Source organism: Orcinus orca, chromosome 12, assembly GCF_937001465.1.
Source record: "Orcinus orca chromosome 12, mOrcOrc1.1, whole genome shotgun sequence".
NCBI lineage: Eukaryota > Metazoa > Chordata > Mammalia > Artiodactyla > Delphinidae > Orcinus > Orcinus orca.
In genome coordinates, this window is record NC_064570.1 from 87,357,509 (window position 1) to 87,384,658 (window position 27,150).

At 35.1% G+C, this 27,150-nt stretch overlaps 1 protein-coding gene across 2 annotated transcripts in view; it reads left to right on the top strand.

The window, feature by feature from the left end:
- The window catches only part of EYS (eyes shut homolog), a 1,673,869-nt gene that overhangs the window by 1,075,974 nt on the left and 570,745 nt on the right, over positions 1-27,150 (top strand). For both annotated transcript variants that reach the window (XM_049695235.1, XM_004282511.3), the window contains exon 28: positions 13,561-13,673. In XM_049695235.1, coding sequence (XP_049551192.1) covers positions 13,561-13,673 — 113 coding nt within the window. The remainder of the gene's footprint in view (positions 1-13,560; positions 13,674-27,150) is intronic.

A 27,150-nucleotide genomic window follows, 5' to 3' on the forward strand; every position in this document is an offset into this window, starting at 1 on the left:
ACTAAATAATAGTGTACTATATATACTTTTCTTCATTTTGCTTTTTTAACCTAGCAATGTATCCTGGTTATCACTTTTTTGCAGGTTATGTTCTCTGGAAAGCAGACTAGATGGAGATTAATGTGCAGATGTTCAATTGTGCTAATAGGACTACCACTTATGAAAGGAAAGTGAAAGGAAGGAAGTAGAATTGACAGGGGGAGAAGCTGGACTGAGATGCAATCTCAATACAGGTTTCTGCCAAAGCTGACCAGTCAGATTTGTCAAACTCAGGGTCAGGAGCTCGGGATGTTACAGTCATTGTTAGCCAGTCTTTGGGTGAAAACTGCCCCGGGAAAGAAGAGAAATCTTCGATGAGGTTATATTCTCAGACCTAAGTAATTCCCAAGTAATGCTGAGAGAGGAACTGTGTCTGCCATCAGTACCTCTAGTAGTGGAAAAAAGGGAGAAATTCCTCACTTCTAAAGGCAGATCAGAGTGAATACCACAGTATCCACTGCACACTCCATAGTAATATATGGAGATATTCCTATTTTCCTTTCACAGCCCATGGTGATATAACAGTTTATTTGAGGAGGTCCCTTAGATGGACATTTAGGTTGTTACCAATTAAAAGTAATTTTGATATATTAATTTCCAGCATAGCAAGTTAGTTCCTGGCTATTAGTTCCTCTTTCTCCAAGATTTATACTGAAGCAGCTATAAGAAACAAATAAATCACAAAAACAGATACAAATTCCACTGGATTTGTCATATACCCAAGAGAAATTAAACCCTATGCCCACACAAAATCACATAAATATTCCTAAGAGCCAAAAAAATGGAAAAACCCAAATGTCCATCAACTGATAAATGGATAAACAAAATATGGTATATTCCTACAATGAAATATTATTCAGTAATAAAAGGGATGAAGTACAGATACATACCACAACATGGAGGAACCTTAACAGCATTTGCTAAATGAAAGAAACCAGTCACAAAAGACCAAATATTATATGTGTCTATTTTTATGAAATGCCCATTATAGGCAAATCTATAGATTTAGAAAGTTGATTAGCAGTTGTCTAATATAGAAGAAAAATGGAAAGTGATTGCTAATGGATAGATGTTTCTTTTTTGGGTGATAAATCTATTCTAAAATTAGTTATAGTAATGGTCGAAAAAGTCTGCTAATATAAGAAAGCCACAAAATTGTGCACTTTAAATGGGTTAATTTTATGATATGTGAAGTATATCTTAATAAGGCTGTTATAATTTTAAGAATCCACAGGAAATCCTTCAACATAGAGACAGATTTATTGCAATGATACGTATCAACATTCGGGAGTTGGGTAAATGCTGTAGAGATTATAGTGTGCAGGATGGAGCACGGCTGGCCTTGCTGAGAGAAAGAATAAACTGCAGAAAAACAGTTGATGTAGTGTTCATGTTTTTCTAGTGCCATTATATAGGGACATTCTTTGTCAGTTTCTGCAATGAAGAAAGAGCAATGGATCAACAACACTAATGCAAATGGCCATGAGATAAATTCTAGGCAGCGCTAAAATCCTGCTGTCTTGAAGAAAATAGAAATATAGTCTCAGGTAGTAAATGTTCTAAGAATGATTGCTCATGAATTTCAGTATTTCACCCTTAGCCCCCAAATGTTCATAAAAGCCTTTGCCCAGTTTCTTCAAGTTTCATCTACCACTTGTAAATTCATAAGTAATTCAAGAGACAATAGAACACTGAATGTCAAGGTCCACATTTGTGCTTCCTTTCTCTCTGAGAAGTTGGCCCTTCAAGTCCTTACTGCCTTGGTAGTTAGTTCTCTATTCTGCCAACAGATTTTTATTTAAATTCTCCTCTATTTTGTTGTTTTTATAAGAGGTTGGGTCTCCAACCAGTCACTCTGTCATTATCAGAAAATGAAATCTGTCATCATTTTCACATTTTTTACTGAACTTTTGGTTTTCTAACTGACATTATATTTTAACAGTGCCTAGCCCCACAGATGCTAGACTATATAGTGACTTTGAATTAGTAAAAGTAAACCCTCTGGTTGGACAGAAGTAGATCTTTCTGGGCAGAGAGCTTGGGGAAAGAAATGTGGGTTAAAACTCAGATTTCACTCCACTCCATTAGCTAGACCTTTTGTCAGTGAAAAATTTGCATAACCATACATAGTAATCCTGTGCTCACTATATAGTATGTGCTTTATAAATATTTGTTCAATCAATGTATGAATTTTATTCTCATCTGTAGAATTAGATGTAACCAACTTTCTATTTTCTTTCTACTTGTAGACTATGTCCCCATGAATCCCATAATTCTTACAAAGTATACATAATTTAATGAATATATCAAAATGAAATTCGTGGAGGTATTATTAAAATTTAGAGATTAAAATATTCCTACTTTATGTAGCTGTTTTGTCATTATGTTGCTAAAGTTCCACCTTTAGGATATTGATGGATTCATATGTTTCAGTTGGCATTATACACAGTATGCAGTTGCCATCCAACTTGTGTTTATCCTACATAACAGTTAGACATCTAAAACACTACACATTAACATCTCAGTTTACCTGCAAGTGCACAAAATAGGTACTTCCTACTGATTTCTATCTTTTTATTAACCTGTTATTTTCCAAGATCCCTAGCTTTGGAATGATTTTAGAGAAACTAATAAATACATAATAGGAATTTAACAACTATTCATAGCATTGAATTTTCTACTTCTTTCTTTCCCTCCATTCTTTTTCATACCCCACATGTATTTCATCAAAGTCATTGTTTCTTTCATCACAATATTATCCTTTCTACTTTTTAGTCATTAGCAAGTATAAGGCTTAATTACATTAGCCCTATGTTGCTTTATGAGCTTTCAGTTGCTACTGTCAGTTTGAAGCTGATACTGATCAACTATGATTATATTATCCATGAATATGCCAATAAAGGAGTAAACATGGAAACCAGATAAGAGTGGATTCATCACAGGACAGCTATAAAGTAAATTTCAAATGTGACAGTGAAGAGATTGTGAAAATTCAAATTAAAAGAGAAAAATCAAATTAATAAGTGGTCATGGTATTTGAATTATTGATGAGGATTTTATACTTCTGGCAGAGAGTTCGAGGATAATAAAAATATAAACTCTAAGCCAATAAAAAGAGACAATAATAAGATTGAGTAAAAACAAAAGATTGCAAAAGAAAGAAAATGTTGCCATAGTTCACTGCACAGCTCAACTCTGAATAATAATTATATGGTAATATGTAAACTTAAACATTTAAATCAAAACTATGATGCAACTAAAATTATTATTAATATAATGCTGAATATGTATATAACCAAAATTGGTATACATGGCACACATGTAATCTTACATAAAAGGAAGTTTACAAAAATATGTAAAATTGAATAATTAATACACAAGTAATATGAACATGTTTAGAAAATTGAAAGCTAATACTAGAGTAAATTAATAAAAGAGTATGAAAAATGAGCAGGGAATCAGATATAGCAGTAAGAGTTTTGTAGTGGGGACTTTGTGTTCCATCATATATACCATGGGGAAATATTGATTTAAAAATATGCATATAGATTTTCGGGCCATGAATAATTGGTACTAGACTATACTTACTGCCACAAACAATTAGAATTTTAGAAAAAAAAATAGAGAGGAAAAACACAACATAGTAATGATACAACATTTAATATGCAGTAAAAAATTATTGGGTATGAAAAATAGAAAACTGTGGACTGTGAGCAGGATAAAAATGAGTACAAGGAAAGAGAACAATACATCAGAGAGTTTACATAGCATATAAGGGCCTTAAAATAGTTATTATACATTTATCTAAAAGCTGAAATTAAACATGAACTTTAAGAGAAGAAACATGGAAACTATTTTAAAAATCAAGTACAGAGAGGAACTTCAAGATGGCGGAAGAGTAAGACGCGGAGATCACCTTCCTCCCCACAGATACACCAGAAATACATCTACACGTGGAACAACTCCTACAGAACACATACTGAACACTGGCAGAAGACCTCAGACCTCCCAAAAGGCAAGAAACTCCCCACGTACCTGGGTAGGGAAAAGAAAAAAGAATAAACAGAGACAAAAGAATAGGGACGGGCCCTGCACCACTGGGAGGGAGCTACGAAGGAGGAAAGGTTTCCACACACTAGGAGCCCCTTCGCGGGCGGAGAGTGCGGGTGGTGGAGAGGGGAAGCTTCGGAGCCACGAAGGAGAGTGGAGCCACAGGGGTGTGGAGGGCAAAGCGGAGAGATTCCCGCACAGAGGATCGGTGCTGACTGGAACTTACCAGCCTGAGAGGCTTGTCTGCTCACCCGCCGGGGCGGGCGGGGCTGGGAGCTGAGGCTCGGGCTTCGGTCGGAGCGCAGGGAGAGGACTGGGGTTGGTGGCGTGAACACAGCCTGCAGGGGGTGAGTGCACCACGGCTGGCCGGGAGGGAGTCCGGGGAAAAGTCTGGACCTGCCGAAGAGGCAAGAGACTTTTTCTTGCCTCTTTGTTTCCTGGTGCGCGCAGGGGATTCAGAGTGCCACCTAAAGGAGCTTCAGAGATGGGTGTGAGCTGCGGCTATCAGCGCGGACCCCAGAGACTAGCACGAGATGCTAAGGCTGCTGCTGCCGCCACCAAGAAGCCTGTGTGCGAGCACAGGTCACTATCCACACCTCCCTTCTGGGGAGCCTGTGCAGCCCACCACTGCCAGGGTCCCGGGATCCAGGGACAACTTACCCGGGAGAACACACGGCCCCTCCAGGCTGGTGAAACGTCATGCCGGCCTCTGCCGCCGCAGGCTCGCCCCGCCTCCGAACCCCTCCCGCCCCCAAGCCTGAGTGAGCCAGAGCCCCCGAAGAATCTGCTCCTTTAACCCCGTCCTGTCTAAGAACAGATGCCCTCCAGCCCTACACTCAGAGGCGGGGCCAAATCCAAAACTGAGCCCCGGGAGCTGTGCGAACACAGAAGAGAAAGGGAAATCACTCCCAGCAGCTTCAGGAGTGTGGATTAAATGTCCACAATCAATTTGATGTACGCTGCATCTGTGGAATACCTGAATAGACAACGAATCATCCTCAATTGAGGAGGTGGACTTTGAGAGCAACAACATTTTTTTTCCCCTTTTTCTCTTTTTCTGAGTGTGTATATGTATGTTTCTGTGTGTGATTTTGTCTGTATAACTTTGCTTTTACCATTTGTCCTGGGGTTCGGTCCATCCGTATTTTTTTTTACTTTTTAAATTTTTTTCTTAATAATTATGTATTTTTTATTTTAATAACGTTTTTATTTTATTTTATTTTACTTTATCTTCTTTCCTTATTTCTTTCTATTTTTTCTCCCCTTTACTCTGAGCCGTGTGGATGGAAGGCTCTTGGTGCTCCAGCCAGGCGTCAGGGCTGGGCCTCTGAGGTGGGAAAGCGAACGTCAGGACACTGGTACACAAGAGATCTCCCAGCTCCACATAATATCAAACAGCAAAAAATTCCCAGAGATCTCCATCTCATTGCCAATACCCAGCTTCACTTAATGACCAGCAAGCTACAGTACTGTACACCTTATGCCAACACCACAAGACTTGGACCTGGCCACCAGAAAAACAAGATGCAACTTCATACACCAGAACACAGGCACTAGTCCCATCCACCAGGAAGCCTACACAACCCACTAAACTAACCTTAGCCACTGGGGACAGACACCCAAAACAACAGGAACAACGAACCTGCAGCCTGCGAAAAGGAGACCCCAAACACAGTAAGTTAAGCAAAATGAGAAGACAGAAGATCACAAAGCAGATGAAGGAGTAAGGTAAAAACCCACCAGACCTAACAAATGAAGAGGAAATAGGCAGTCTACCTGAAAAAATTTCAGAATAATGATAGTAAATATGATCCAAAATCTTGGAAATAGAATAGAGAAAATACAAGAAACGTTTAACAAGGACCTAGAAGAAGTAAAGAGCAAACAAACAATGAAGAACAACACAATAAATGAAATTAAAAATTCTGTAGAAGGGATCAATAGCAGAATAACTGAGGCAGAAAAATGGATAAGTGACCTGGAGAGTAAAATAGTGGAAATAACTACTGCAGAGCAGAATAAAGAAAAAAGAATGAAAAGAACTGAGGACAGTCTCAGAGACCTCTGGGACAACATTAAATGCACCAACATTTGAATTATAGGGGTCCCGGTAGAAGAAGAGAAAAAGAAAGGGACTGAAAAAATATTTGAAGTGATTATACTTGAAAACTTCCCTAATATGGGAAAGGAAATTGTTAGTCAAGTCCAAGAAGCACAGAGAGTCCCATACAGGATACATCCAAGGAGAAACACACAAAGACACATATTTATCAAACTATCAAAAATTAATTACAAAGAAAACATATTAAAAGCAGCAAGGGAAAAACAACAAATAACACATAAGGGAATCCCCATAAGGTTAACAGCTGATCTTTCATCAGAAACTCTGCAAGGCAGAAGGGAGAGGCAGGACATATTTAAAGTGATGAAAGAGAAAAACCTGCAACAAAGATTACTCTACCCAGCAAGGATCTCATTCAGATCTGATGGAGAAATTAAAAGCTTTACAGACAAGCAAAAGCTAAGAGAATTCAGCACCACCAAACCAGCTTTACAACAAATGCTAAAGGAATTTCTCTAGGCAGGAAACCCAAGACAAGGAAAAGACCTACAATAACCAACCCAAAACAATTAAGAAATTGGGACTAGGAACACACATATTGATAACAAACTTAAATGTAAATGGATTAAACGCTCCAACCAAAAGACATAGACTGGGTGAATGGATACAAAAACAAGACCCTTATATATGCTGTCTACAAGAGACCTACTTCAGACCTAGGGACACATACAGACTGAAAGTGAGAGGATGGAAAAAGATATACCATGCAAATGGAAATCAAAAGAAAGCTGGAGTAGCAATTCTCATATCAGACAAAATAGACGTTAAAATAAAGACTATTACAAGAGACAAAGAAGGACAATACATAATGAGTAATGGACTGATCCAAGAAGAAGATATAACAATTGTAAATATTTATGCACCCACATAGGAGCACATTAATACATAAGGGAAATACTAACAGCCATAAAAGGGGAAATTGATAGTAACACAATCACATTAGGGGACATTAACACCCCACTTTCACCAATGGAAAGATCATCCAAAATTAAAATAAATAAGGAAACACAAGCTTTAAACGATGCATTAAACCAGATGGACTTAACTGATATTTATAGGGCATTCTATCCAAAAACAACAGAATACACATACGTCTCAAACGCTCATGGAATATTCTCCAGGATATATCATATCTTGGGTGAGAAATCAAGCCTTGGGAAATTTAAGAAAGTTGAAATCATATCAAGTATCATCACTGACAACAATGCTATTAGACTAGATATCAATTACAGGAAAAAATCTGTAAAAAAATACAAGCACATGGAGGCTAAACAATACACTACTTAATAACCAAGAGATCACTGAAGAAATCAAAGTGGAATTCAAAAAATACCTAGAAACAAATGACAATGGAAACATAATGACCCAAAACCTATGGGATGCAGCAAAAGCAGTTCTAAGAGGGAAGTTTATAGCAATAAAATCCTACCTCAGGAAACAAGAAAGTTCACAAATAAACAACCTAACATTACACCTAAAACAATTAGCAAAAGAAGAAAAAAAAGCCCCAAAGTTAGCAGAAAGAAAGAAATCATAAAATCAGATCAGAAATAAATGAAAAATAAATGAAGGAAATGAGAGCAAAGATCAATAAAATTAAAAGCTGGTTCTTTGAGAATATAAACAATATTTATAAACCATTAGCCAGACTCATCAAGAACTAAAGGGAGAAGACTCAAATCAATAGAATTAGAAATGAAAAAGGAGAAGTAACAACTGACACTGCAGAAATGCAAAGGATCATGAGAAATTACTACAGGCAACTCTGGGCCAATAAAATGGACAACCCAGAAGAAATAGACAAATACTTAGAAAGGCACAAACTTCCGAGACTGAACCAGGAAGAAATAGAAAATATGAACAGACCAATCACAAGCACTGAAATTGAAACTGTGAATTAAATTCTTCCAACAAACAAAAGCTCAGGACCACAGGGCTTCACAGAATCCTATCAAACATTTAGAGAAGAGCTAACACCTCTCCTTCTCAAACTCTTACAAAATATAGAAGAGAGAGGAACACTCCCAAACTCATTTACGAGGCTACCATCACCCTGATACCAAAACCAGACAAAGATGTCACAAAGAAAGAAAACTACAGGCCAATATCACTGATGAACATATACACAAAAATCCTCAACAAAATACTAGCAAACAGAATCCAACAGCATATTAAGGGATCATACACCACGATAAAGTGGGTTTTATTCCAGGAATGCAAGGATTTTTCAATATATGCAAATCATTCAATGTGATACACCATATTAACAAATTGAAGGAGAGAAAACATGATGATCTCAATAGATGCAGCAAAAGCTTTCAACAAAATTCAACACCCATTTGTGATATAAACCCTGCAGAAAGTAGGCATAAAGAGAACTTTCCCCAACATAATAAAGGCTATATATGACAAACCCACAGCCAAGATCATCTTCAATGGTGAAAAACAAACCATTTCCACTAAGATCAGGAACAAGACAAGGTTGCCCACACTCACCACTATTATTCAACATAGCCACAGCAATCAGAGAAGAAAAATAAATAGAAGGAATCCAAATCGGAAAAGAAGAAGTAAAGTTGTCACTGTTTGCAGATGACATGATACTATACGTAGAGAATCCTAAAGATGCTACTAGAAAACTACTAACGTTAATCAGTGAATGTGGTAAAGTAGCCGGAAACAAAATTAAGGCACAGAAATCTCTTGCATTCCAATACACTAATGATGAAAAATCTGAAAGTGAAATTAAAAAACACTTCCATTTACCTTTGCATCAAAAAGAATAAAATATCTAGGAATAAACCTACCTAAGGAGACAAAACACCTGTATGCAGAAAATTATAAGACACTGATGAAAGAAATTAAAGATGACACAAATAGATGGAGAGATATACCATATTCTTGGACTAGAAGAATCAACATTGTGAAAATGACTCTATGACCCAAAGCAATCTACAGATTCAATGCAATCCCTATCAAACTACCACTGGCATTCTTCACAGAACTAGAGCAAAAAAATTTCACAATTTGTATGGAAACACAATGGACACTGAATTGCCAAAGCAATCTTGAGAAAGAAAAATGGAGCAGGAGGAATCAGGCTCTCTGCCTTCAGACTATACTACAAAGCTAAAGTAATCAAGACAGTATGATACTGGCACAAAAACAGAAATATAGATCAATGGAACAGGATAGAAAGCCCTGAGATAAACCCATGCACATATGGTCACCTTATCTTTGATAAAGGGGGCAAAAATATACCGTGGAGAAAAGACAGCCTCTTCAATAAGTGGTGCTGTGAAAAATGTACGGCTATATGTAAAAGTATGAAAGTAGAACACTCCCTAAAACCATACAAAATAAATAAACTCAAAATGGATTAAAGACCTAAATGTAAGGCCAGACAGTATCAAACTCTTAGAGGAAAACATAGGGAAAACACTCTATGATATAAATCATAGCAAGATCCTTTTTGACCCACCTCCTAGAGAAATGGAAATAAAAACAAAAATAAGCAAATGGGACCTAATGAAACTTAAAATCTTTTGCACAGCAAAGGAAACCATAAACAAGACCAAAAGACAACCTTCAGAATGGGAGAAAATACTTGCAAATGAAACAATTGACAAAGGATTAATCTCCAAAATATACAAGCAGCTCATGCAGCTCAATAACAAAGAAACAAAAAACCCAATCCAAAAATGGGCAGAAGAGCTAAATAGACCTTTCTCCAAAGAAGATGTACAGATTGCCAACAAACGCATGAAAGTATGCTCAACATCATTAATCATTAGAGAAATGCAAATCAAAACTACAATGATGGGGCTTCCCTGGTGGCGCAGTGATTGAGAGTCCGTCTGCCGATGCAGGGAACATGGGTTCGTGCCCCAGTCCGGGAAGATCCCACATGCCGCGGAGCAGCTGGGTCCGTGAGCCATGGCCGCTGAGCCTGCACATCCGGAGCCCGTGTTCCGCAGCGGGAGAGGCCACAACAGTGAATAAATTAATAAAGAAATAAATAATAATAAAGAAATAAATAATAATAAATTAATTAATATTTATTTTTAATTTACATGAATGAAACTGAATCATAGAATTCCAAGAAGTTTCTCAATAGAATAATCAGACTTATTTTCCTTCTGGATATTTTGTATAGCTCTCTGGTGGCTTCATATTTATTTTTAAAGCTAAAAGTTTCTTTGTACTCTTCATTGTCATAAATAATAAAGATCTTCATGAATAGAGAAAAAATATCTATTTAACTATGCACTGAAATCATGCCATTGCTTAGCTTTGTCAAAATAAAGTTTAACATTCACAATCATTACAATCAAAAACATTTTTCTAAGATCAAATTTTTTTCAGTTTTTAATTTAAACTTTACTAATTCACATGTTTATGATGTTTTAGGAGTAGTATATGTAAATTTTATTTTAAGTTTTAAAAGCAAGTTTCATGTATAACTGAGATAAAAATTAAAAAATTAAATTTGGAAAACAAAACCATTCATTAGACTCATAAAAACTTTAAGCTAATAATTACAAATGAATATTTCCCCTTCTGCAGCATGTAAGAGTCAAATGTTTCTATTTTCCTTGGAATCAACTGACTTCTTTGTGAAAAACTGTTTTGTTTTCTAATTCAGTCATATTTGAAACTTGACAGAGTGATAATATTAAAAACTTGTGATAATAGATATTTCTCCAAAGAAGATATACAGATTGCCAAAAGCCATGTGAAAGTATGCTCAACATCATTAATCAATAGAGAAATGCAAATCAAAACTACAATGAGATATCATCTCACACCAGTCAGAATGGCCATCATCAAAAAATCTACAAAGAATAAATTCTGGAGAGAGTGTGGAGAAAAGGGAACCCTCTTGCATTGTTGGTGGGAATGTAAATTGATACAGCCACTATGGAGAACAGCATGGAGGTTCCTTAAAAAACTAAAACTAGAACTACCATACAACTCAGCAATCTCACTACTGGGCATATACCCTGAGAAAACCATAATTCAAAAAGAGTCATGTACCTCAATGTTCATTGCAGCTCTATTTACAATAGCCAGGACATGGAAGCAACCTAAGTGTCCATTGACAGATGAATGGATAAAGAAGATGTGGCACATATATACAGTGCACTATTACTCAGTCATAAAAGGAAACAAAATTGAGTTATTTGTAGTGAGGTGGATGGACCTAGAGTCTGTCATACAGAGTGAAGTCAGAAAGAGAAAAACAAATATTGTATGCTAACACGTATATATGGAATCTTAAAAAAAAAAAAAAAAAGGCTTCCCTGGTGGCGCAGTGGTTGAAAGTCCACCTGCCGATGCAGGGGACACGGGTCCATGCCCCAGTCTGGGAAGATCCCACATGCCACAGAGCAGCTGGGCCCATGACCCATTCCCGCTGAGCCTGCGCATCTGGAGCCTGTTCTCCACAATGGGAGAGGCCATAACAGTGAGAGGCCCGCGTACTGCAAAAAAAAAAAAAAAAAAAAAGGTTCTGAAGAACCTAGGGGCAGGACAGGAATAAAGACACAGATGTAGAGAATGGACTTGAAGATACAGGGAGGGAGAAGGGTAAGCTGGGATGAAGTGAGAGAGTGGCATTTACTTATATATACTACCAAATGTAAAATAGATAGCTAGTGGGAAACAGCCGCATAGCACTGGGAGATCAGCTCGGTGCTTTGTGACTACCTAGATGGATGGGATAGGGAGGGTAGGAGGGAGACGCAAGAGGGAGGGGATATGGGGATATACGTATAAGTATAGCTGATTCACTTTGTTATAAAGCAGAAACTAATACACCATTGTAAAGCAATTACGCTCCAATAAAGGTGTTAAAAAATATTATGATAAAAATAAAAAATTAAATTTGGAAAACAAAACCATTCATGAGGTCCATAAAACTTTAAGCTAACAATTACAAATGAATATTTTCCCTTCTGCAGTACGTAAGAGCCAAATGTTTCTATTTTCCTTGTTATCAGCTGACTTCTTTTTGAAATACTATTTTGTTTTCTAATTCAGTCAATTTTGACACTTGACAGAGTGTTACTTGCTGAGAGGATTTGCAGTATATTTGAGCCTACATCAGAAAGAGGAAGAAAATGTTTAAGAGTTTTAAAACTAAGACTCAAGTTAAAAGATGAAATAAAATTCATTCACCCAAAAAATGTTTATACAAGGCAAAAGCTTGCTTTCTTTCTCTTCCCTTCTTTCTTTTCTTTTTCTTTCTTTCTGTCTTTCTTTCCATCCTCCCTTTCTTCCTCCCATCTATGTTTTTCTTTTTCTTTCTTTCTTTCTTGATTTCTTGTTTTCTTTCTTTTTCTTTCTTTCTGATGTTACACTCAATGAGAAGCCAAGTCTTGAGAATGTGAACAGTATATATTAGTAATTCAGAAATCAAGGTGGACAACTTATTTTTCAGTGTCTAAATTCAATGATTGTCCTGGTCATGATTTGCTCCACCTTAGCTTGAATTTTTAATAATATTGAGAAACAGAAGATAGAACCTGAAATAAATACTCATTTCTAACTATTGAATCCTTTTAGTTTTTCTAATTTCTTTTTTTAACATAATGTAAATTTATATAGACATATAATTACTGGTGTCATACTGCATATTCACAGTGAATACAATGAGAAGTCATGTCTTTTTAAGAGGTTATATTTGTTCATCAAAATGAATGCTTTCCAAGGTCATTTTCTCTTTTTGCTCTTTAGCAATCTTTCTGGATATCTATTTTTGCACAAGTTATTCCTAAAAAGAATAAACAGCACAACTGAACACAAAAGGCATGCAGAATGCATCAGGGCTACAGGATGTGACAAATATTTGTAGCTTATTCTGTGTTTCCTTTGCCCCTGGAAAGATAAATTTTTCTTGATGTTCCATAGCTGTGGATGGGATAAGGTAACTAATGTCAAAAGAAAAAGTACATGGAACAGAGGCAAAAGATGGAAGAGTGTAACTTCTTGATGGATAAGATGAGTGTATCAGCTTTTCTCCTATGTTCCAATAAATAATAAAAATGTTTTCTTTATTCATATGAGTGACTTTGTGTAATTCATACCATAATAAGATACAGATTCCAAGTAATTTTTGACTAAAGTGGTAATCTTTCCTACTAATTTTTAGAATAATATTTATCAAAGAGTTGTATTAATTTCTACCAATATATTGAATAAATCAAATCAGACCCCCAATCTGATTGTACTCTCTGATTAGTTTGCAGCAAGAATAATACATTGTAGAAATAATATAAATTACCCTCTCTCTCTTTCTCTCTCTGCTTCTCTTCCTCTCTCTCCCTCCTTCTCTTCCTCCCTGTCAGATTTCTGGACCAGTTGAGAATTTTACTGGCTGCATAGAAGTTATAGAAATCAATAACTGGGGATCTTTCATCCCATCCAAGGCAGTGAAAAAAATTCATATTGACAGTTGCAGGTAAGACACTACTAATGATTTTTCAATTACTTGTTCAAATAACCACTCCAAAAGTAACATATCCATTTGAAATAATCTAATCAGGGCTAGAATATGTTTTCTTCATTTTGCTTTCTCTTCCACTTTTACATTTTACGTTACTTTCTTTACAGACTATAGCATTTTAAAGCTACATCCCAATTAAGTTGGACCATTTATTTATAATGAGTTTCTGTTTTGTGCTGTATAAGATTCAGCATATGTACCAACAGATGATCAGTTAAATATGATCAGAAAACATCTCTCAGAGCATTTCAAATATAAGCACGCTGACAGTCAGGTATGTGATGTATTGTTTAGGGTAGTGTTTAATTCTAAAATATTACTCTCAAAAAGTTGTCATTGTGCTTAAATTTTCATTATTGGTGACATTCCTTTCAGACAGTCTGCTTCTGGATACAGAAATCTTTACCTGTGGGGCAAAGGGTGGTGGAGCAGGACAGCATAAAAGCCTGTTTGTCAACAGAAGAAACACACTGATATATTCTACTAAATTTTTTTGAAATATTGAAATTCTACTATTCACTATGGTCTAAGGTGAATAAACAGTCACACAGTGACTGTCCTTAAGGAGTTTATAGTGTGGTAGAGGAGATATTGATGAAATACTTAAATTAACATATAAAAATGAAGAGTGCTTTAAGAAAAATAAAAACAGAAGGCTATAAGAACATTACATATTTGAATATAGCCAAATGTTTCCTTCATGGGTAGGGGGAAATTGTGTGTATTCAAAAATTAAGGAAATACTTCAGAAAGTAAAAGGATAATTCATTCCTCACTGTTTCCTCTTTAGCTAATACATTTAAATATTTATGTGACACCTATGATGCCGTGGTATACAGGGTGTTTTTTTGTTTGCTTGATTTGTTTTTAATCAAATGAAAACCTAATATCTTACAAATTCACACTGAATAGGTTCTAGAAATTTTAATATAAATCCAACACCAGTAAGTCCTTATATTTTACCATTTATTCTGAATTTATGTTGAAAGTCTATCTCCATTTTTAATTGGTTTGCAGTTAGCAGTATTTCCTAACATTTAACTCTGAAATTCTTTGCTCTCTACCTCTGTGTGAAATACTATGATCTGTTAACTTATAGTTAAATGAATTAAGAGCAGTCACTAGGCAGCAAATTCATTGAAAATGATAGAATCTTTCTATAATTTATATAATAATCTGTTAATTTAGCAATTTGATAAGCAAACTACTTTTTTAACTTTGTGAAAGTAGGGCACATTTAACTTTTGTTTTAAGAATGAGTATAAAAGCCGCATAGCATAGGGAGATCAGCTCGGTGCTTTGTGACCACCTACAGGGGTGGGATGGGGAGGGTGGGAGGGAGGGAGATGCAAGAGGGAAGAGATATGGGGACATACATATATGTATAACTGATTCACTTTGTTATAAAGCAGAAACTGACACACCATTGTAAAGCAATTATACTCTAATAAAGATGTTAAAAAGAAATGAGTATAAAACAAAACCAAAAATTGGGTGATCTCAGCTATCTGCACGGCAGTTCTTAACCTTGTCTTTTCTTGTTCTCTTCTCTAGAGGACCTATTCTGTTTACATTCAATGCCATTCGGTCGTTTGACCTCCATTTTGCGATATTGGTTCTTTAACAAATATGAAGTGAAATTATCCCTCTCTGCGATATCCAACACAGCTGTGAACATATAAAAGGCACTTTACTTGTGTTCAGAGTTAAAGCAAGTGGAGACTATTAAATTTCTCTGGACATTTACACTGTCCCTCTCATCAACTACTACCACCACTTTATTTTATTTAAGACCACTTCTCTTAAGAGAGATATTATATTGGATTGGTTTGTAATAGAGTTTTCAAAGCCTAATTCTCTAAATTATTGGCTGTATGACACTGAGTAAAGTTTAAATTTTTCTAATTCTTCAGTCTTCTCTGAGGAAAATCAGAAAAGTAACCTTTCCCTCATAATTATACAGAAGATAAAATTGGACTTTCTTCTATGTTTAAAGTTCAGTGAGACTGGTCTTCTTTGCCAAACTTTCCACCATTTCCAGAAAGTTGTCCTCTAGTCCTATCTCCAGAAGCCCCTTCATCATCTCGCCAAGCCCTTCTTCACTAGTCTGGCTGCTTCTCAACATCTATGACCTCATCAGAGAAGCCTTCCTAGACCTCCCAAAATGAAGTGAGCTTCCATGCATATCTCCTAGTCCCTCTTTATTTCCATAATTTGTTTTTTATTCTTTATAAGAGATGCCACTGTTTTAATGTAGTTTTTATTTGCTCATAAGTTTCCTTGATGGCTCCCTTACTATGACCTGAGATCCTTGCAGGCATGGACTCTACAGGCCTCTTCCACTCCTGTTTCCCCAGGGCCAGGAATAGTAGATGCTCAAAGATGTGCTGTATAAAATATTTTGTGATCCTACTATGATTATTTCTTCAAAAAAATTTTATTATGAAATTGCTTTGAGATTCACTGTACCAAGTGATTCTCAAACATTTTGGTCTTTGTGCTCTTAAAAATTATTTTGAATGCAAAGAGCTTTTTTACGTGGAATTATTTATCAGTATTCACCATACTAGAAATGAAAACAGAAGAGTTTAAAATATATTTATTATTTAACTCATAAAATGAAAAGATAAATTTGTTACATAAATAACCTCAATATATTTTTATGAAAAATAAATACACTTACCAAATCAACAAATAAAAATAATGAAAAGATTTGTGGTTTCACATTTTTTGCAAATATCTTTAATGTCTAGCTTAATGAAGATACTGGATTTTGATATATGTTTCTGCATTCAGTCTGTCCAGTAACTGTTCTGTTGAAGTAGTTGAAGAAATTCAATCTTCACATAGATATGTACTTGGAAATAATAGTGGTACTTAAGTAACCTTTTCAAGCAACTGGGAATACTCATGTTTGATATTACACCAAAACTTGGTAATTCATAGACTGTTAAACATTGGTTACAATGTGAAATGTAAAATCCAATCAGTGAACTTTTCATATTCTGTAAATGAAAATCCATTGTTTTATCTTGCATTTTGAATGAATCTTCTACCCATGCACAATTTTGTACTGTGTCCAGAAAAATATTGGTTCCTTGAGTTATTCAGGTAACCTAAATGTCAACACATATCAATATAAAATATTGAAAAATCTTATCTGTGAATATCCCCTCCAATCTCACCAGAGTGTCTTTAAGTATTGTAAAGCTGTCAAGTGCAAAAGGGTGCATTTTAGATTTTTCCAAAATTCTAATATTTGCCTTAAAACGCAATTTTTATCATTGGCAACGAATACTGTTAGTTGTTTTCCTTGAAGTGACAGTCTCATTTTGTTTTTGAGAAAATGTCTACCTAATACCTAAGATTGTGTAACCATAGTTTGAATACTAGTTCTTTCAAGTAAAATCGTCTGTCATGAAAAGAAGCAGCTAGTTGCTCTCACACATCAAATAATCACAAATTGCTTCTTCTGGAGGCAACCTTCACACTTCAGCATGCAGAGAAGTATACTTTATGCATACTTCCCTTTGCTTCACACACATTAGTAAAAAGGCATATACTTATAAATTATAATTTTAAAAAATAATAATTTTGCCACTGCCTCAAGTACACTCATGTGAAATTTGGATTTTTAAACTGTTAGTAGAGAACACTATACCCGTTAGTGTAACTTGGTACTACTATTTTTAGTCATCAGCAGTTTTCTCCACCATTGTCCTTGGATCAGCACTGCAAATGTAAACACAGTGAAAAAGTCAAATAACATCTCAGTATCATTATTAAAAATATGTTAACCTCGCAGGCCATATGAAAAATTACTGTGACCTCCCAGACTCCATAGGGTCTCCCATGAGAACTGCTGCTTTCCTTTAAAATGCTTGATGGCACTCTGTTTATCTGATTATTACAAGACTTCTCTACAGATGGCTGTTTCTACAGTAGAGGACTCCGGGTGATTCAGAATTTTCTTACAGGGACTGTAATCTTAGCATCTGATATTAATTTTAGCACTGAGATGCTGCTATTGAGAAGCCAAAACCAAAATTAATACTAGTTCCTGTTTTACACACATAAAGTGAATATCCCCACAATTTGTGGATCTCTTGCTTGATGCATTTTTTAATTGACCAAAAGACTTAAAATTTTAGAATAGTATGTTCTAGTTCCTCATCTCTTTCTTAGCAATCAACTTTATACTGGTGATATAAGAAAATCCAGCAATAACTGGAAATTTCAGCATAGGACTGACAAGAAAATCAATTCACCTATTATGGTATTTGGGGTTTTGTTTATTTTGTTGTTGTTATTTGTTTTTTTGTTTGCTTGAATTTTCCTACCAAGGTTTTTTCCAGTGATAGAATTGACAATTATATTTATTTATATAACAAATCCTTTCACTTTTAGATTGTTATATTATTTCCTGTCTGTTTTTTTAAAACACGGAAGAAATTGCTTTGTCTTTTTTAAAATTTATTATTTTATTTTTTTATTTTATTTTATTTTTGGCTGCGTTGGGTTCTGCAAGAAGGCTTTTCTCTAGTTGCAAGCAGGCTTTTCTCTAGTTGCAAGTAGGCTTTTCTCTAGTTGCGGGAGAGTGGAGGTTACTCTTGGTTGTGGTGCACAGGCTTTTCATTGCCACGGCTTCTGTTGTGGAGCGTGGGCTCTGGAGCGCAGGCTCAGTAGTTGTGGCGCACGGGTTTAGTTGCTCTGAGGCATGTGGGATCTTCCCGAACCAGGACTCGAACCCATGTCCACTGCATTGGCAGACAGATTCTTAACCACTGCACCACCAGGGAAGCCCCTATTTCCTGCCTATTTTAATAGGCACCTATATTTACTTCACCTGTGTTCTTAATAACTACATAGTGTATACCTCAGGCAGGAACATTTTACCATGTACTGGCTTATGTCTTATCTGAGTTTGATCTTCCATTCAGGATCAGGGATCAGGTACCAATGTAGTATGATGTCAAGAACAGCTAAATCAGTTATTCCTCCTCCAGCTTTCTCCCCTAGAGAGGCACCCTGATGTGATCCAGCGACACTCTGATGAGCCTTATTAGAAATAGTAAAACATTCGAAAGCAGGGAAATGGATGTTTAAAAGGATGGTAAACATGATGAAATACAAGCCAGCTGAAAATAATGAAATTCACCTATATGTTTCAATATGGATAGATCTTATAACATATTGAGTGAAAAAAAAAAGATAACTATGGCAGCATACCATTTTTGTGCACTTTTAAAGCTGCATTATATCCAAACAACCATCTTACCCTTTATTATGCATTCTCAAATGTCTCCATATATTATTAAGTAGTCTGGATTAACTTTTATTTGTACTGTCTTTTAAATAATTACTATTTCTGAAGGAGTATGTTATGATAATGGTAAGAAGTATTCAAGACAAAGGCAATGATTCAGAAACAAAAGGCCAAAAGCACAAGAGATCATTTTCTACTTTTTAACTGTTTGTTTACAGATCATCTCAACAGGCCACTAGTATCATTAAAATGAATATTATTGGCTTTTCAAAAAGGAATAAGTTGTATAATACATAGCGTGCTCTTATAAAATTGTGGTGCCAATCTAAATGCCCTACTATTAAATAAATATTTGATTTAAATGTTTTATTAGTAAAAGATTAAGGCATAGAGTTTTAACATCCTAAGTAATATGTAAAATTTCATTTATTTTTTAGAAAAACCCTCCACCATCATTTTTAAGTAGACAGTATGAACTTTCAAAATAAAATCTAAAAGAAAAATTTGATTACTCAGAAATAGGAATCCAAAGGTTGATCATTTATTACCTTCAAAAACATAATAAAATAAGATCTAAAATGAAATAATATAAGTTACCATTTTCTCCAGTTTTTTAACCAGTCTGATACTTGTCTCACCACAATGTGCTGATATGAGATTGATGCACTCTTGGTTTCCTAGAGATGTGATTATCATTTACAAGTAAAGACCAGATGATGGAGAAGAGTTGAAATTGTGGTTTAGTATTCAATGTACATTTGTACATTTGGGACTGAAGAGTTGAGAGCCTGCCACATGAAGTTGAATCTATCACAGGTGTAGGAACTCTGTTTTGAATGTGTCTACCCTGACTTGCCTACCTTTCATGACAGCCAGCTGAGTGTAATGGTTTCGGGTAGATGAACCATGCCATGAGTTGCTGATTCCCATCATGAGGACGATAGTATAGGAGAATTTTGATATCTACCACGAAGTTTAATAACAGATGAATACAGTTAATAATACTGAACTGAACACTGAAAATTTGCAGTAAATTTCAGGTGCCCTTACCATAAAAAATGTGGTAACTATCTGAGGAGATGGATATGTTAGTTAGCTTGACTATAATAAACATTTTACTACATATATGTTTATCAAATCATCATATGTACACTTTAAATATATATTTTCATTAAAATAAAAATAATAGGGCTTCCCTGGTGGCGCAGTGGTTGAGAGTCCGCCTGCCGAAGCAGGGGACACGGGTTCGTGCTCTGGTCTGGGAGGATCCCACATGCCGCAGAGCGGCTGGGCCCATGAGCCATGGCCACTGAGCCTGCACGTCCAGAGCCTGTGCTTCACAATGGGAGAGGCCACAACAGTGAGCGGAATGCGTACCGCAAAAAACAAAACAAATAAATAAAAAATAATAAAAAAATAAAATAAAAATAATAAGTTTCAAAGGAAGCACCTAAAGTCTACAGTATTATTAACAATCATCATCATTTTGTACATTAAATCTCTAGACTTATTCATCCTATATAACTGCAGCTTTGTACCCTTTAGCCAACATCTCCCCACTTCCGACACTTACCTACCCCTAGTAACCACTGTTCCATGCTCTACTTCTGTGTATTTGACTTCTTTAGATTTCACATATAAGTGAGGTCATGTAATATTTTTCTTTCTGAGAGTAGCTTATGTTTTAACCATTTTTTTATGGAAATACAGTCAATTTACAGTGTTGTGTTAGTTTCAGGTATACAGCAAAGTGATTCAGTTACATGTACATATTGTAATATATAATATATATATATATAAAACCTTTTTCAAATTCTTTTCCATTATAGGTTATTAAAAGGTATTGAATATAGGTCCCCATGCTATACAATAGGTCCTTGTTATTTATCTATTTTATATATAGTAGTGTGTATATGTTAATCCCAAACTCCTAATTTAAAAAATTCAAAAACATATTGCTGTAACTTATGTCAAAGTGTGTTCTGCCTGTATTTTCCTCTAGGAGTTTTAAAGTATCCAGTCTTACACTTAGATTTTTTTTTAATCTTTTTTTCTGGAATATATTTGATTTACAATGTTGTGTTAGTTTCAGGTATACAGCAAAGTGAATCAGATTTACATATACATATATCCACTCTTTTTTTAGATTCTTTCCCATATAGGCCATACAAAGTATTGAACAGAGTTCTCTGTGCTATATGGCAGATTATTATTAGTTATCTGTTTTATATATAGTATTGTGTATATGTCAATCCCAATCTCCCAATTTATTCCTTCCTCTGGTAGGCATAATTTTTTTTTCTACATCTGTTTTGTAAATAAGTTCATTCATACCCTTTTTTAGATTCCACATATAAGCAATATCATATGATATTTGTTTTTCTGTGTCTGACTTACTTCACTCAGATCTACTTTGAGTTTATTTTGTTTCAAGTTATTTTTGTTTATTTTGTTTTGTTTATGGTGTTAGAGAATTTTCTAATTTCATTTTTTTACATGTAGCTGTCCAGTTTTCCCAGCACCACTTATTGAAGAGGCTTTTTCTCCATCGTATAGTCTTACCTCTTTGTTATAGAAATTGACCATAAGTGCGTGGCTTTATTTCTGGGCTTCCTATCCTGTTCCATTGATCTGTATTTCTGTTTTTGTGCCAGTACCATACTGTTTTGATTCCTGTAGCTTTGTATTATAGTCTGAAGTCAGGGAGCCTGACTCTTCTAGCTCCATTCTTCTTTCTCAGAATTGTTTTATTTATTTGGGGTCTTTTGTGTTTCCATACAAATTTTACTTTTTTTTTTTTTTTTGTTCTAGTTTGTGAAAAATGCCATTGGTAATAAGATAGGGACTGCATTGAATCTGTATACTGTCTTGGGTAATATGGTCTTTTTGACAATATTGATTCTTCCAATCCAAGAATACAGTATATCTTTCCATCTGTGTCATCTTCAATTTCTTTCATCAGCATCTTGTAGCTTTTGGAGTACAGCTCTTTTGTCTCCTTAGGTATGTTTGTTCCTAGGTATTTTATTCTTTTTGATGCTAGCTCATTTCACTTACCATACTGTCCTCCACTTTCATGCATGTTGCCATAAATGGCAGGATCTCCTTCCTTTTAAAGACTGAAAAATATTCCAATCAATTATATATACTTATGAAAATTTCTTTATTCATTCATCCATTGACAGACATCAGGTTGTTTCCATATATTGGTTATTACTTCAATGAGCATTGGGGTGCAAATATCTCTTTGAGGTACTCATTTCATTTCCTTTGGGTATATGCCCAGGAAAGGGATTGCCAGATCATATAGTAATTCTATTTTTAGTATTTTGAGGAATCTCCATATTATTTTCCATAATGGCTGTGCCAATTACAATCCCACCAACAGTATACAGGTCTCCTATTTCTTCAAATCCTCCTCCAAACTTGACATCTTTTATTTTTGTGGTAATAAGCTCCCTTTGTGGATTTGATTTGCATTTCCTTATGAGTAGTGATGTTGAGCAAGGTTCCACATGCTTGCTGACCATTTGTGTATCTTCTTTAGAAAAATATCTACTTGGGTCCTTTGCCCATTTTTTTAATCAGATTATTTGCCTTTTTTGCTATTGAGTTGTATGAGTTTCTTATATATTTAAGATATTAACCCTTTATCAGTTATATGATTTACACATATTTTCTCCCAATATACGTTGTCTTTTCCTTTTGTTAATTGTTTCCCTTGCTGTGCAGAAGCATTTTTTTTAACGTAGTTCCTTTTGTTTATTGCTGTTTTTGTTGCTTGAGTTTTTTGTATCATATCCAAAATATCATTTCCAAGGGCCAATGTTAAGGAGTTTTTCCTTATGTAAAACCCTTCTAGGAGTTTTACAGTTTCAGGTCTTACAGTTAATTCTTTAATCCATTTTAAGTTGTTTTTTGTTTATGGTGTAAGATAATGGTTCAATTTCATTCTTTTGCATGTAGACATCCAGGTTCCCAACACCATTTATTGAAATTTATATTAAATATGTAGATTTATGTGGACTATATATTAAAATTTTTTAAAGGTGATATCAACTATATCAAGTATTTTAATCATTTAAGATTTAAAATCATTTAAGTTTACAGTGGAAGATTTGCTTCATAAAGTCATACCATGGAAAATGCTTTAGCTGTATTTTAATCAAATTCTACAGTTCTACAGGGAAAGTACAGAGATGATCTACTACATACTTGGAAAATATTTGTATTTTCTCAGATATCTAGACTCGCTCCCATATATCAAAGATTTTTTGTTTGTTCTTGTTTTTAATTTTGTAAATATATGGGAATTTGGGAATAAAAAGATACATATCTATGCTTAGAAATAAGTGTTCTTTAATTTCTGGATTCTCCAAATCCAAGCTAGGTAATCCCAGTGGTCTTAATAATAAATAAAATTTAGAAAATGCATAGTTCTTATATCTATAACTGAAATTTTTATTATTTCTTATACGTTGTGATATATCTGATATATTCAGTTTCCTTCACAATATGTTTAAATGATTTATCCTCTAGAATTCTGTAATGGATTTGATCACATATTTCAGGATTCTTTTGATTCGAGAATGACAAGGTAGCTTTAATCTGTATGAGTAGAGGTTTTTTAAGAGTACATATGGGAAAAAAGAATAGACACATGAGTTATCCAATGACTAGACATGCAATTGTGTCTAAAGATACATTAGAATAGAGCTAGTAAGTGCATAATTAAAGTCTTTTAACAATCTAGGCTTTATTACCATCTAAGGTACTTAATTGCATATTTGTGTAAATATTTATATTTCTTGCAATTCCTCAAATATCAGGAATGGAGTGACCATTGTGAAATCATAATTTCCTTTAATGTATCTAAAAATGGCTTGATCCCTATGCATGTATAAATTCTGTTCTCCCCATGATCACTAGGGTACTTATGTTTAAAAGCATAGCTTTTGTCACACTCTCTTTACTTACATTCCTCAAGTGAAGTGACATCCTGATATCACTTGCACTCTGATTCTAAATCTCAGAGCAATCAAGTGGGAAGGTGAGAACAGTGACTCTAGAACGATGCCTTAGATGGTTTTGCACCATATTATCTGTGTGACTTAGTGCTTCCTTCATTTTTATGTGGTGATGGTGTCAAGAATGCTGGCCACACAGTGTTGCTGTAAGAGATGCATGATTAAATATACATTTTAAAAAACTTCTTAGAATAGTGTCAGATACCTAGAAGGCACTTATCATTATTAGCTATTGTTTTCATTGTAATTGTCGTTTCTCCTTTGTTCCTCCTCCTATTAAAACTCAACGTTATCCTTTTTCCTAGATTTTTCCAAAGAAAAGCTAACACGAAATTAGGGTGGTGGAGGTTAGGAAAAAGGGGTCGAGTATTTCAGAGAACAGCATAACAAGGAAAAAATATGAAACATTGAATATTATCCATCTTTGGTTTTAGAAATCCCTTGACCATTCCCACCTCAGGTATTTCTTAAGATCTGCTCTGGGCCTCAGTCCCAACCTTATTCTAAGTTGTGTGCCCTCCCTAGAATATGTCCTCATCTTATTATTCTAGGAATCCTTAAACCCTCACACTCTAGAAACTCAATTTAAAATTTTCCTATCATAGTAAGAAGAGCAATTAACTTTCATTATGTCTTTTTTTTTTTTTTTACTTCTGCACTATGTCTCAGGTCTGTATTTTCAGAATTAAATGTTCTGTCATATTTCACAAATAAAAGCAATTCTTTCCCTAAAAGTAAGTAAAAATATATTTTTTTCTTATTACACAGATTTGATTACAAAACATGGTTAATATGCTGCAACTCCAGAGGATTGCCTCTGCTGAGTTACACAGGTGGAGACTAGAGAACCTTTTAATTGATAGTTAACTAGATGGTTTTATGAAAAGTGGGTTTGACTCAAGTTGGTGTATTTCTGTGGCAGAAGAGGTAATGTCAGATATACCAAATTTCAAAGTTCAGCTCTACTGCTTCCTATAAAAATAACCTTGGCAAAATTACTTAACCTCTGTATTTCAGTTTCCTTACCTGTAAATAAGGACAATAATAATGGTTGACATGAGGACTGAATGACATTGTATAGAAGCAATGCACTTAGCACATTGCCTGGACATGGGAAGGGCTTCCATTTTGGTAACTCTTAAGATTAGCCATCTTCACATATGTTTATTTGACCACATTTCCAATCAACTAGAATAGTCATCTAAGAAGAATAATGATTTCCATGAGAAGTTCAAACGTGCTAACTTTATTTTTTTAACTATTTTTCCCAGTACAAAATAAAATACTAAAATAAATGAGAAGAAATAGATGCAAAGACCCTTAAGAGCAGAATACAAACAAGAAATTTTTAGGTTTTTGTTAAACTATAAATTGGGTTCACTTCTATTCGAATTTAACTTTTTCACTTTGCATAAGGTTTTTTAACTGAATATATTTTCATTTCTCTGCATTGTAGAAACTTCCCAATGTTCTATTCCTGTTTCATTCAAATCTCTGTGCATTGTATGCTTTCCCTGACAATTGAAAGATATCAATATTTATATTTTAAAGTCTATTTTAATACTTGGGAAATGAAACATTCAAGAAAAAGAAGCTATTTTTAGTTTTGCAATGAAATGGATATAGATAGATTTTACTTATACAAATATAATTATATCTGGTAAAAATTGATAGGAACCTTTTTTCAAATGGTATTATTTGAGGGCCTGATAATATATAACATGTTTTATTATTATGAATAATATTACCCATGGTAGTGTTCATGATTAATAATGGCTCTGCAAAAACTATCTCCTATGTTCAAAACAATGATGAGCCTGTGAATGTCATATACCTCAGGTCCCTCGAGCTTCTATACACTGCACTACACTTTGGACATATTTTCAATTTCTACTTTTGTTATTAATTGATGGCAGTCTTCCAAGTGCTTACCATTACTTTCAGAAATTACTCATTACTTTCAGTTAAATTCTCTACCGGCTTTGCAACAAAACAGTTCGTTCACCCCCTCCATAATAGAGAACTGCCCCACAGAAATAGTTGCACAGCCAAGAACACATTTGTTCAATTCTCTCCACAACCCACCCACTCCCCTTCTTGCATCTGAGTGGGATTATGGAGTGAGTTCTCATCCATGGATGTGAGCTGAAGTAAAGTGTCTGATCTCTGGCCTGTGATGTTCAGGAAGTGCATTTATTGTCATTTACTAGATGAAGAGAACTTTAAGGATCTAACATATGATTGAAGCTTCTACAGTTTAGAAAGCTGACTATTTCTGTAACCACTCCCCAAAAACAGAATTAAGAATATATAATGCTGAGAGCAACGCAGTCTTATTAAGATCTATCAGCAACATATAAGAACTAAGCCATGCAGCAAAGATCAATTCAGAGGATCCTCTATCTCCTTCAAGCATGCTGTTCAGATGACCTCAAGGTAGCTGTCATTAAGTTGAAAGATAAAGATATAAGAGGAGAAGAAAACAAAAAACTAAAACCAGCTTGAGAATTAGACAAGGAAAGAACATTACAGGTTGTTACTAACACAGACCAGGCCAGATACAAATAGAGCAGTGCTTTTTCAATTTTAATGGAAGTATACTGCCAAGAAACCACAAACCTGGATCCAAAAACACCCTGAAAATATAAAATGTCTCTAGGGCACCCAAAGTTTTATCAGCATGAGACATTGTGTGAAAGACCTGCCTTCACTAAGGGACACATACTGCCCAGAGCCCAGTTCAGACATGACCAGGGAGGCAGTCCAGGCACCATGGACAGGGAATAAGTCTAATGGAAGAAATAACTCTCTACAGGGCTGAGGCAGAGGTGTCACCGGGGATAACTTCCTGTTTTACATCATCTCTGTGCATTCCCACCCCTCGCCTTCTGAGGGGACTTCCAGTGCCATTATCCTCTCCCTGCTGCATCTGTTCAAATTAAGAGTGGGGATTGTTTTTGAGTCTGTAAGGAGCCACTGCCAGATCTAATGGGAAGGACTGGACATCACCCAGAAACCCTTGACTTTTAGCTGGATGTAGTAGCTGGATGAGACTGGGAAGGGGCTATATGGAAGAAAGGGTCATGTATGGACAGTTAAGTAGCCAGAGGCACAGACTAAGGGAACCTCACTAGCTGTC